This window comes from Lissotriton vulgaris, chromosome 3_2 (assembly GCF_964263255.1).
Source record: "Lissotriton vulgaris chromosome 3_2, aLisVul1.2, whole genome shotgun sequence".
In the NCBI taxonomy this organism is placed as follows: Eukaryota; Metazoa; Chordata; class Amphibia; order Caudata; family Salamandridae; genus Lissotriton; species Lissotriton vulgaris.
The window spans coordinates 182,480,348-182,493,941 of record NC_141690.1 but is presented as its reverse complement, the minus strand read 5'-3'; the positions used below and the strand labels follow the sequence as shown (position 1 = coordinate 182,493,941).

The following is a 13,594-nucleotide window of genomic DNA, read 5'->3' as shown; positions in this document are numbered from 1 at the left end:
GGTAAGTGGCATCGGTCGACTCCACGTGCCGTCATAGGCGCTTTGTTAGTCGTCGTCATCGTAACCTCGTCAATGTAACCGCCACTCCGGCGCACTGACGTCAGTACTTCTTCACGACTTTCCAAGCCAGAAATGCAAATCCATTAAGTGACTGACCGTGGTGTGTTGAAAAATGCAACTAGGGCCCTGAAGGGAAAAGCCCTCAACACTAGAACCAATCCACAGTGAGGATAGGTGAGTCGGTAAGGGATCAGCGGCTAGATCATGTCTCTACCAGATAAGGCATTACCAAAGTTAAGTAACTTGTCTATCTGATAGAGACATCTACCCGCAGATTCCTTACCTTTTAAACAGATATCCGAACAATGCCATCCCCGGAAGAGGGACTGCGGAAAGGTTTAGATCAGCAAGTCCTGCAAGACAGATCGAAAAAAAAGGCCTTCTCTGCGAACCTGGGAATTCAGTCAGCAGTGTCTGGCAAATGTGTGCAGAGATGCTCATGTGGCCGCTTGGCAGATGTCCAAACGGAAACACCATGCTGGAGAGCCGTGGTGACTGCTTTTGCCCTGGTGGAATGGGTACAGATACAGAGGGTAACCTGGCAGGATATAGTCCTCTTTTGGACAGCACTCCCTTTCTTTGCTCCCACAAACCCTATAAATAGTGAGTCATCCACCCGGAACTCTTTGGTTCGCTCGAGGTAGAACGATAATGCCCTTTTTGGGTCCAGACGATGAAGACGCTCCTCTTCCTTTGAAAGGTGCTGAGGTGCATAAAAAGTGGGTAAAGTAACCGACTGCCCCATATGAAAGGGTGTTACCACCTTATGTAGAAAAGATGCCCTCGTGTGGAGCACCACTTTATCTGGGAAGGCAGTCAGGTAAGGAGGCTGTGATGACGGTGCCTGCAGTTCGCTCAATCTCCTGGCAGAGGTTATTGCCACTAAGAAGGCTGTTTTGTTGGTGAGCAGCCGTACAAGGCAGTTGTGCAGTGGCTCAAACTGTGCACATGTCAGAAAGGTGAGAACCAAATTAAGGCCCCACTGTGGAACGGTGAAGGGGGAAACAAGTGGGTTAACCCCTTCAAGAATCTCTGCACCAGAGAGGATTTGAAAAGTGAAGGCTGATCAGGCAGCCGAAGAACAGAGGAAAGGGCTGTAAGATAGCCCTTCAAGGTGCCCAGAGCAGAGCGCTGCTGGGCCAAGGAAAGTATGAACAGGAGGATATAAGATAAAGATACAGATAGAGGGTCAATAGACTGTTCTGGACAATAGTTACAACATTTGGACCATCGGCAGGCGTACAACAACTTCGTGGAGGGACGCCTGGCTGCCAAAATAACATCAAAGACTTCGTGAGGAAGGTCGAAATGGGTCAGCTGTCGCCTCTCAAGCAAGAGAGTGGACAGGTTTAGGTGGAGAAACCTCCTCTGCTGCTGCGATAGGAGTTCTTCCTGAAGGGGCCCGATAGGAAGATTGATGCCCATTGCTAGTAGTTCGGAATACCAGACTCTCCATGCCTAGTCCAGAGCCACAAGAATGTCTTGTTCACAGTCACTCCTGATCTTCTTGAGCACTTTGGGAAGTAGTGGTATGGGCGGAATGGCGTACAGGTGGCGGGATGTCCACTTGTGACGAAAAGCGTTGCTGAGCGAGAGCCGCCACAGAAACTCCAGCGCACAAAAATGCTGACATTGCGCATTCTCTACGTAGGCAAACAGATCCAACAAGGCTCTCCCCACTGCTGAAAGAGTCCTTGTGCCACCTTTGGAAGTAGACACCACTCGTGATACGCTAGGCGCCTTCAGCTGAGTTCGTCCGCTCTGGCGTTCAGACAACCGGACAGATGCTGAGCCATCAGGGAAATGTCTTGCTTGTTCAAGTACCAAATGGCGGTCGTGTTGTCTGGGAACACCTGAACTAGCCTCCCCTTGATGGACGGCAAGAAGGCTTTTAGTGCCAGCCAGTTTGATAGCCACTACTGCAGGTCTTTCGCAGTGTCCTCCGAGATTTGGACCAAGTGGGTGAGATTTCCCAAATGATACGCCCATTGGAATTTCAGGTCCCATTGAAGAGCCTGCATGTGTCATCTGGCTTGGTCTACAAGAAGGATGCAATAGGCCATGAGGCCCAACAGCCTCAGAACCACTCACCAAAATTCAGGATAGAGGCTGATATATCGGTGTCATAGCCCAAATATACTGGACTCGTCGCTCGGGAGGATAAGCCTGAAACTGCACCATGTCCAGAACTGCTTCGATGAAGGGGAGCGTCTGAGAGGGAGTCAGGTGTGAATTCAGCACGTTGATAGTGAACCCTGGTGAATGCTAGAGGTTCGCCATAGTCTGGAGATGGGAGACGGCTGCTTGGCACGAGCCTGCCTTCAACAACCAGGCGTTGAGATAGGGGAAGACTGCAACCCCTGATAGCCACAGATTAGTCGCAACCACCGCCATCCCCTTGGTGAACACCTGCAGGACACTGGCTAGGCCAAAAGGGAACGCAGCAAACTGAAAGTGCTCCTAGCCCACTGTAAACTGCAGGTGGCGACGATGGGCCGACAAGACTGGAATGTGGAAATAGGTGTCCTGCAAGTCCAATGATAACATCTAGTCTCCCTGGTCTAGGGCAGACAGTACCTGAGCCAGAGTGAGCATCTTGAATTTCTCCTTCTTAAGGAAATAGTTGAGGGCTCGGAGGTCGAGGATTGGACGGAGGCCTCCGTTCTTTTTTTGGAACCAGGAAATAGCTAGAATAGCAACCACAGCCTATTTCTGGCTAAGGAACGCTCTCTATAGCTCCCTTGGCCAAGAGAACCTTGACTTCCTCGCAGAGCAGCGCTAGATGCTCCTCCGTCAGCCGGTCTTGAGTTGGAGGCATAGACCGAGGGGTAGCCCCGAAGGGGAGGGAGTATCCCCTTCAGATGATCTGCAACACCCACCTGCCTGAGGTGATGTCGCGCCAGCCTGGTCTTCGAAGAGTCACAAGACATCAAATGGGATGTCCATGAGGTTTGCTTGGCCATCCCCGAAAAGCCAGATGTTCTCAGCCAAGCATGGCGCCTGATGGCCACCGTGGAAGAAATTGCTCTGCCAAGCGAGTCTGTTGTGTTGAAGCCACAGCGAATGCGAACTTTGCTGCGTCTCTTCCGTCTGATGTTGCTTGGGAGTGCAGGATCTGGGCCTCCTACGAGACTCTAGGCAGCACCTGCGCAACTGTATCACATATAGAATGCGAGTACCAGCCCAAAAGGCATGAGGTGTTCACCAACCGCAATTCAAGGCTGCTAGAAAAGAATCTTTTCTTTCCAAAGGTCTCCAGCCGTTTGGATTTCCTGTCCGGAAAGGCGGAAGGGTACACGCCACGGAAAGTGGAAGCCTGGATCACCAAGCTTTGGGAGTTGAAAAAAACTGTATCGCCCGTTGCAGGGTGATGGCGAGCAATTGTTTTATTCACAGGAGCCACTGTGCTGGATTTGGACCAGGTGCCCAGAAGAATGTCCGTTAAGGTCTTGTTAAAAGGCAGCAAGGGGTCAGATGAGGAGACACCAGGCTGCATTCCGATGTCAGGACATTCATCTTGACAGCCACTGTAAGAAGCTGCAGGTCCAGGACCTCTGCAGACCTACGTGTGAGAAGTTGGCCTGATATGCAGTGCTCACTATTCTAGTGATCACTATGTATCATTCCAAACGACCCTTATTGATGATTGGTTGTAAGTCAACCTTATAGACCAGCTATCCTAGTAGCATGGACAAGAGCAGTCTTTAGGCTAAACTCTAGAGGGCGTGTTAAGCCAGCTGTTATACCATCACATATACCCCTTGAACACCAAGTGAAAGGACACCACACAAGTTGTTATGAAAATAAAAGGATATTTATTTATAACAAGTCTACCCTGATCTCTTTATGAGTCAGAGAGCTAAGCACATAACAAAACTCTTAAGAAAATACTTTAAGTTGCACAATTTACACAAAATGCCCGAGGGGCACGAAAAACCATATACTACAAAAGTGGAATGCGAAATACTAGCAGGTAAGTAACAAGATCCAGAGGCTTCAGGATCGCTAGGACTACACTACTTAACCTTCAGGTTAGGAGCAGGAGGCCTAGGGAGATCGGGTGCAGAGTGTGCACTCTCACGCGGGATGCGGGACAAAGTCTATGGATACTAGTATCTCGTAAAGTTACAGTTATCAGACGAATCCGACTAGTTAGGCTGAAAACGAAAAAGGATCTGGACACTTAGATAGTGAACCTACGCTGGAGCACCGAAATGCTCAGGTTACCTAGCCCAGGGGCTGCGGCTGCATAGGGTTCAAAAGATGTCGGAATCCTCGTTACATTCTATGGAGCCTGAAAGAAGAAGTTGCTGGCAGGCGACCAGTGATGAAGTTCGATGTGATCCAAGCCTGGATCGGTGATGGAGACGACCTGGAAGCAGAGGGAACTCAGTTCTTAATCACTAGCCAGTGATTAGGTGGGCACCAGGATGGCACCGGGTGAAGTCACCTCGACCAGGTGAGTAGGCGACGCTGGGCTCTGCAGTCTCTCGGACCAGGAGGCGTTGTCGGCGACCAGGATGGAGGTGCGAGCTGTCCCATGAAGGTATCTGCTGTCGGCGATGCTGGACCCAGGATTGGGGCAACAACTCTTGGCAAATGCAAGCCCACGCAGTGGACTCAAAATGGCGCCTGGAGTGGACCAGGAGGGTCCGGGGTGCTCCTCTGTTGGAGGGGAGCAAGGGCCAGCCTGGAGCAACCAGACCAGCGATGGAAGTGTCGTGGTTCGTCGTCAAGAGGGCTACAAGCCAGCAGGCAAGTGGTCGGACAACGCGGTGAGCAGCAAAGAGCAGAAGGGCCCCACGCAGATCTCGTGGATGCTGGGGGGCTGGACTTCGGTGCTGGAGCTGCTCAGGGTTAGGGCTTCTCAAACCCCAAAGCACTCACTCGAGGATCCCTCGGCGGTCGTGCTGGATAAGCGTCGTGCAGGTTCTGAAGATGGCCGGTCCCTCGGGTCTCGTCACACCCACGAATCTCAGCTGGGCTGATGATGTAGGTAGAGGTCAGAGATGGCAGGGAATCCGGTTCTCGTCGAGCTGGGCAGTCTTGATCCGGAGGATGGACTTGTAGCAAACCGCATGCGCTTAGATGGTGCCAGCTGGTGCAGGGTGGCTACTCCTTAGCCACAAGGGAGAGTCTTCAGAAAGGTTCAAGAGTTCTTTCGTGGGAAGTAGTCAAGATTCAGAATTATCTAATTTGGGAAGGGGGCCCGCTCCTACCTTTATACTAAGGAAAGGGGCTGGCACGCGACTAGGTCCTGCCCATGGGTGGGACCAGGAAGGGGGGGGGTTACACCCCTCTCCCCTGTCCGGACTTTCCCCAGCTCAGGGGCTGGTGTGCCCCTGGAACTAGTTCAAGCCGGCATATGCACAGTGAGCACCGAGGTGCCACTTGCAGTCACCTTCCTCTCAGCCCTGCCTACCTGGGATACACAAAACCCTGTCTGGGATGGTGCTAGCACCGCCCCTGACAGGAAACCCCTTGTCCAAGCTCTCCTCGCTGGAAGGACTCCCAGCAGCAGGAGGTCAGACTTGTGTCTGTGGTGGCAGCATCCATTTTGTGATGCTGAAGCTCGAGTTAACTTTAACCGGGGTTCACAGTTACATACATGTTGTGTCCCTCTAGAAGGGTGGAATGCTAACCCCGTCGCCAGAATTGGCGAGGGGTTAGTATTCCAATTCGTATGACACCTTACTCGACATGTTTTGATAGAGCGATACCAAAGTTGGCAAATAACCGCGAGGATTATAAGGCACTTAAGAGTATATGGTACGCGTTATCATGGAACAGCTATTAGGACTTGGTTCCGCACGCTGCAAACGGGCTCAGCTCATGCCAGAGCACCATCTCACATAAATCCAAGCACTCTGCCTTCAGGATTGATAAGGCCTGCCATAGGAGTGACTGATAGGAATACATGTGTCCATTTTAGGGTTAGATATAGGGATACTATATCTAAAGCAAAGGGTGATTACACCACCCTGCCCCAGCTGTCGTGCAGCAAGTTGTGTCAGATTTGGATGGCCAGCCAGAGGTGGCATAATACATGCTGCAGCCCCTGGTAGGCCCTGGGTACACCTATGCCCTGGGTACCTAAGGTACACTGTACAGGGACTGATAAGGTGACTCAGTATCCAATTAGATATGTACCTAAGGTACATGGAATCCATTTTACAGAGAGAGCAGTAGGCCTGGGGCCCTGAATAGCAGGGTCCCAGGTCAACTAAGTCGGAAAACCAGCAAAACACCAGGCAAAAAGTTGGGGGCAACCATAGTCAGGTATCCACCTTCCTACACTACGCACCACCATAGCAAACGACGCCCCCCTCCTCCGTAGCCAGGTTAGGGGAGACAGCTTGCCAGAATCTATGGAGGTGTCCAGGCCACTGGCATTACTGAGTTCATCATACCAGTCCATGCCCTGAGGCTGCGAGAGTTCCCCCTACCAATCCTCTTCATCCGAACCAAACCTTCAGAAAGAGCCGGTTAGATGGTATGAAGCCGTACATCTTCATTGAGCTGTCCTCCGCGTCGGTGAACGCCAGACCGGCTCCGTAGCATCGGGAATGAGAATGGGGAGGCGCTGGCACCGAAGAAGACCACGGCGTCCGACACTGTACTGGGGAAGGTTGCTGTGGAGGTGCGACCGGTGCCGGTCCGGACCCAGGAACGGGTCCAACAGGAGATGCAAGACTCAATTGATCTCCTTCACCTGGGCCTGCGGGGCCCAAGGGCGCGCCGGCAGAGTCATGCACTTAAACATGGCATCGTAAAACTCCTTGAGTTGGGCGGGGTTTCCTCCTGTCCCTGGAAAGGCAAGGAGATGCAGAGTCGACCCAGGTGCCCGCTCAGCGGAGCGGGCCTAGAATGTGGAGGCACCTCTGTCTCGCTGCATTGCAGATGGGACAAAGTAGAACCACGCTTCGACTTTTTGTGCTTCTTGTAGTCCCTTTCACCTGATGACTTCAACGAACAGCACTCCGAGACCCTGGAGAGATGCTAGAACCTTCCTCTCGACTGGGAGCGAGATCAACGAGGCGACCTCCGCAGTGCGAGCAGCTTCAGGGACCACTCTCTCAAAGTCTTCGGCGCCATGGCCCAGCAATAAGCACCACTTTGTGTTGTGATCACGCTCAGGCACCGGAGACATAAGAGGTGGGGGGTCAGTTACCGACATGGCGAAACCTTCCTACTGGACACCCTAACACACCAAAAGGAGTTCACAAAAGGTAAAAAAAACAGTTGAAAGTGACTGCCGGTAGCTCTCTTCAACGGATAGGCGCTGGCTGCCGCAGGTAGAACCGTCATCAGGGCACATCACGCGGAATCGACCGATACCGCCTACCGGCGCAGGGCTACTGCTATCGAAAATCTTCTGGATCCAGCCTGAAAGTTCAAAGGTAAGGAATCTGTGGCTAGATGTCTCTATGAGATTGATATTTATATAGTGCTTATTACCCTTTCACAAGGTGTTGAAGCGCTTGTGGCAAGTAGTACACTACTCTGGAACCCTGGATTAGAGGTTAATAGTTAGTAGATTAGTGAAAGGTAACCCAACCAAATTCACCATAATTACAGACAATCTATACACACACACTATAAATATATAAATGTGGCCCTTTAATTACATTGAAACAGGTGAACTAATAAACGCAGTTCAGCAGCGGCCTAGTCCAAATAGGCACACATCCAGTCAGTGCCTCAGGCAGCTGCAGTTACTTGAGCATACACCGGTCAAGTGTTTTGAGGCAGCAGCTTTACTTACAGCAGTGTAGTCCGCCCGAGCACACGTTTGCACAAGCAGTTGGGCTAGCCATTTGGGTACACCTGGGTAGTGCCACAGGCTTGGCAAAAATGCCTCCTTCAGCAGCGACGACCGCTTGTGCGCACCAAGGCCAAGTGCATGGAATACGGGTCAGACTGACAGGGAAACCCTCTCAGGAACACTTCGACAGTGCCACAGATCCTCTGCTTCAGCAAGGAAACCGGTTTTGAGCCAGGAGCACGCCAGTGATGCTCTCTTGAGCCTTTGTTAGAGAAATACACAGCACCAGGGTCAAATGCACTTGCCTACACTGGAAGTCACCTCCTCGTGAAGGTTTGGCTTTAAAAGATTGTGCAGCAGTCCTTTTGCTACTCTGTGGAGCACCCCCTGCTTGGACAGAGAAATTAAAACTGGAATCGTTTTTGAGCCAACAGGTCTCATTCTGATAAGTGTAAAGTGGACAGGAGATATGTATTGTCTTTCTGCAAATTCAGAATTGGGTTGGAACCGTTCCCTTTCATATGCTCCTCTCAGGATGTCTTCCAGTCTGAGCCTTTGCTTAGAGTGATGATCCAAAAAGCGGGGTCTTCGCCAGGTTGGAGCACCCACAAAAGATGCACCAGAGGCATAAAAAGGTGTGGGCATTTTGGACCTGACCATCAACAGCCACAAGGACAGTGATGAGGAAGAGCTATGCCTCTCTAAAGGACCCTTCACACACTCAGCAACAGGTGATGCATGCCCTTCCTTCACCCAAACACGCGCCGAATGGTAGCATGCAGGACGACTGATCAGCAGCAGTCTGTACCAAAAACATCTTAATGAATTGCTACGGGAAAGATGGTCTCTTCTTTCCCTACTTCATGTCTAGCGCCACTCCCTCCAGTCTCAGGAATGTCCGCAAAACACTTCCAATGTATGAGAAAATAACCTCACCATCTTGCGTACATGAACTGGCCAGGGGCTACCTCCTTTACAGTGAGCAGAGTCCAGGAAGTGGTAAGGAGACAGACTAGTGCCTTCTCTTCCCAAAACAAAAGTTGTTTAAAAAACGATTTTCCCTTTCTGTCATTACTGTCTTTGCATGTGGTTGTTACAGTTTAAAATTGCAGTTTTGACCTGCCTGTGATTGCATAATTCATCACATGTTTTGTGTTTTAAACTTGTGGTTTTCCCTGCCCATGATTGCTTGCATTTAACGTGTTGAATTGTGGGATTTGCAGTCCAACCTCTGTAGTTTATTCCTCCCATTCCTTGGGGACAAATCTGTTTTCCCTCCAAATTTCTCCTTTGCTCTGTTCTAAGACCCGTGTGTTAAAACAGTGCACCCCCAGCCACCATTTTGTGTTCACAAGCCAGTGAGGCCAGCCCCCCTGCCTCCCCCCCCCCGCAACTGGGATATTCTACATCAGAAGGTGCTTCTGTGAGCTGTTTAAACTGTATTTACTGGGGCCTGTGCACTTCGTTTTTTGGCAGCAGGGGGAGTAAAGTTTTATTCAAACAGTATTGTTAGATTTCGAGTTAGTGAAGCCTTTACCTGCAGAAGTCCAACGTGTGGATTGAGCCTGTGTTTCCTAGGAGATTCTGAACAGGAGAAGCAGCTTCCAACTCCCTGGCCAGCGAACCTTGTCTGAGGTTGCTGGGACCTTATATGGTCTGCTAGTGGTTGACACATGTGTACACTGATTGGTGGTTGTATCTCGTGTTTCTATTGGGTTAGGATTAATTTCCTCATTGGTTGGGTATTTGAGGGTTCGGATTTGTTTCTGGGTCTGTGATTCAATCATTGTAGGGTTGGGACTAGGGCTAGGGTTTCTATTGGACGTAGGTACTAGGGCTTCCTATGTTATTGGGAGTAGAGTGGGACTAGGGCTAGGGTTAGACTTTAATTGGAAGTAGCTATTTAGGGCTTCTGGTGTGATTGGTTGTTGGACTATGTTTGGGACTAAGAGTAGGGTTAGGATTTCTATTGGAAGTAGGGACTAGGGCTACCTGTACCATTGGCTGCTTGGACTTGGGTTGGGACTACTGGTAGGGCTAAGGCCTTTATTGGACGTACAGTTCAGGGTTTTTGAACTGATTAGGTGTTTGGACTTGGGCTAAGATTGGCAGCAAGGTCCTGGTCTCCTATTGGTTCTAGGGATAGTGTTGTGATTGGAGAGTGTTAGGGCTAGGGTTCCCATTGGCCGAAGGGGTCACCTGATTACTAGGGCTATAAAAGGCCCTGGTTAGGGCGTCTCAGCCCGGGCATCGAGGCGAAGGGCGGAAAGGACAAGGGTAGTTGCCTGTTTGAGCCTGTTAAGGGCGGAGAGGACAAGGGTAGTTGCTTGAGCCTGTTCGAGACTGGTCAGGACTAGGGCCAGAAATGCTGCCCTTTTTCTCATTTAGCAATACCCCATACTCCATTTTACTCATCCAAAAGCCTTTTCCTATTGCTAAGACCTAAAAAAAAAAGATTTATTTTACTCTTTTATCCCTCCACTATGCTTTTCATTCGAAATTAACAGACTAACATGTTCACTTCTCAAATTACATATTAAACTATACTAATATACTACCCAAATAACCGAATAACATATCCACTACTCAAATTACTTTATTTTTTTTTTACTATACTAATTTTCAACAGTAATCCTTTATGGGTTCTGGAGTGGTGTGCTACTCGCCAGAAAAAGCGATTCAACATCCAACAGGGGTAACAAGTGCTATATGAATGCAAATCTTTCTTCCCCTTTTATCCCTCCGCTATCCTTCTCACTCCAAGTAACTGACTAATATCCACCACTGAAATTACTTCATATTTCTCCATATTAATTCACCACAAATCCTTTGTAGGCTTCCTGAATGACGTGCGTCAACAAGCGCTATATAAATACAAACCTTTGTTCTACTCTATCCTTCTGCTATCATTCCAAATCCAAATAAGTGACTAACCTATCCACCCCTTAACTCCATGGCTGCTAAGGGTTTTCCCCCCCGGTGCTGGGATCCCAGATTTTCCATTGTTCATGACGAGCTCCGTTCGTCATGAGTGCAGCTCCGCTGTGCCTCATGACGAGCTGAGCTCGTCATGAGCATGGAAGGAGTTAAAATGTACTTGCATGTTTCACTATACTAATTCAACACTAATCGTCTATGGGTCCCGGAGTAGCGTGCTACTCGCCAAAAAAGCGCTTTGACGCCTCGTATGGGGTAGTAAGCGCTATATAAATGCAATTACAATAAAATACAATACATCAACCATACACGTGCTGCTGGTCACAATGCAGGATTAAATGTATGTATAGGCATTTATATAGCGCACTACTTACCCGTAGGGTCCCAAGGCGCTTCGACCGCTGCGAAACCCTTCCTGGCTTCCCTGAGAGATGGTCCCTTAATGGGTATCTCCAGGGTGAGACCAGGCATCCCCGGCGGTCTGGTGGGGCCGTTAGTAAAGATGAGGCAAGCTAATGCCCAGAGTTGCCGAGTGTGATCGCTGATCAGAGTGGGCACCGAGGCGAGAGAATTATCGAGTCCGCTGACCCTGGTCCAGAAACCTGCCGCGCCGGGAATCGAACCCTGGTCCCGGGCCGTCCTCTGCTCTCGGGTCTGCCGCCTCTAACCAGTGAGCCACACTACTTCACTACACCATTCTACCACCACTGCTTTACACACTAGAACCAATTCCCGGGACAATAATGCACTGCCATTAAGGAAAGTGCGTTTGGTGCACCCCTTCCAGTCAAGGACAGGCCCAAGGCTGTACTCACTTCAATGTACAAGTATGGATCTTCACCCACACGCTACATTAGTGTAAGGCTGTTACTAAAGATAAAAGAGACTAGTAATTGGGCACTCGGGGTAGGGGATACTACTGTACATATGCACGGGGCATTCCCATTCAATAGAGTAGGGAACTTTTTCGCCGATCATGCTTTGCCGATATGAGAATCCGGTTTTGGATTTGCAAATCTGTTGTACTCAGATTGGGTAGTCGATCTATAAATTTCCTATTGTGCCCACCATTCTCCAACCCGGTGCTGTGAGCACCATGTTCAGAAAAATAAAAACAAAAGGGGCACAAGGGAGGCAGAGTGAGCCTAGATACAGGTAATTGTTGGGGAGTGGGCACTGGGGGAAGAGGTTGATCAAAAAAGGGCCCTGGAGTTGATATTAAAAAAAACGATTTATTGTGTAATTCACAAATCCTGTGCTTGATATACAAATCTTAGCCCTTCCCAGAGTCTTGCGGTCTCAGGAAAATGGTACAGGATTTGGGACACTGAGAAAAAAATACTAATAATAATTTGGTGCACTATACAGCAGAACTATACAGCTGCACTTGACCAACCTCTGCTGTGCATGGCCTTTTCCTGCACAGCTATGTTTGGCAATTTGTGGTGGAGTGAGCACAGGAAACTGTTGGATGTGGTATGTTATGAAACCAAACCAGAAATTCCATGAGAAATCCTAAGGTTAAAGTGAACTTATGGGTTATAACATCTTATTATAGGTTTAACTAAATAAACCACAGTTAAAGTGAAGTTATGGTCACAAATCAAACCAAAAACCCTGAAGGTATGGTTTAGACCACAATCCACAAACCTCAGCCATAAACCATAACTTGCACACAACATGCAACTCTTATGATCCCAGAATAGATTTTTTATAAACTTTCATTTAATTATTTCAAGCTCTCCAACAGTGTTACAACACAGACCCCATAATATTTACACGAATAAATAAGTAAAAGAAAATATTATTAAATAACACATATTCAAACTAATAAATAATGCTACAATCATAGGTGTCTATTTCGAAATGGTAGGGGTCATGTGATATGTTATTTCACCTGTAAGATTATTTATAACTACATCTGTTGCTTGAGGGTAAGGTCCCAAACATTGCATTTGCTGACTTATAGTTTGCATGGCTGTTGTGCCAGTTATGGGTTGTGGTCCTAACCACAACTTGCACATTTCAGTGTTTTTCCAGTTTTAACTAGTAACCATAACTGCACTTGAACTGTGGTGTGAGTGAAAATACAAGCCATTGAACAATGGAACTCTGAGGACCAGACACCAAGAACAGACTCCTTCAAGATACACAATTGTTATGTTTTTTTACTCTCTTTTCTAAACCAGGTGCAGAATTAATTGTAATAATTATACATGTAGAACCCATCAGGGCAAAACTCTTATGTAATGGATGCTCTGTACAGTCCTGGCAAGAAGAATAGGACAGAGGCACTATTTGAGCTGATCCAAATGAAGGAACGCCTGCTACTTAGGAAGGGCATACACAGTGTGTCCTTACAGTATGGTTCAAGTATCAGCTCCTCCACTCGAAGGGTCTACTCTCCCATATTTGGAACAGACATGGCTGGATACAGTGCATGGTGTTGAGGACAATTACAGGCTCAAAATATTATTAACACAAATAAGAGCAGGCGGGTACAACTAAATGTTTACTCATTTACAGAAGTATAAAGAGAAGTAAAAAGGCCATACCTGCAGCTTGGCTTTGTTTCCTACTGCCAGGCTTGGGTGGTTGCACTTCTTGATCCGCTCAAGGATAATCATTTGCTGCTGCACTGATTTTCCTGCCAGTAAACTTTTTAAATCTTCAGAAGACTCAGGGGCTGAAGTGAAACAAAGCATACAAAAACAAAGTCAATCAAATCCAAAAATCAAAAAAAGTATGCAGCGAATATCTCAGCAACTTGAACTTATAGGAGAGATAAGGTGGTGTAGCATCTGTTGGAGTTCTCAATCGATCAGCGCTCTA

At 48.5% G+C, this 13,594-nt stretch overlaps 1 protein-coding gene across 1 annotated transcript in view; it reads right to left on the bottom strand.

Annotated features, from left to right (window-relative positions):
• Positions 1-13,594, bottom strand: part of NOP14 (NOP14 nucleolar protein) — a 297,291-nt gene that overhangs the window by 96,928 nt on the left and 186,769 nt on the right. Inside the window, exon 9 of the mRNA XM_086964160.1 lies at positions 13,318-13,448. Within this exon, the coding sequence (XP_086820286.1) occupies positions 13,318-13,448 (131 nt within the window). The remainder of the gene's footprint in view (positions 1-13,317; positions 13,449-13,594) is intronic.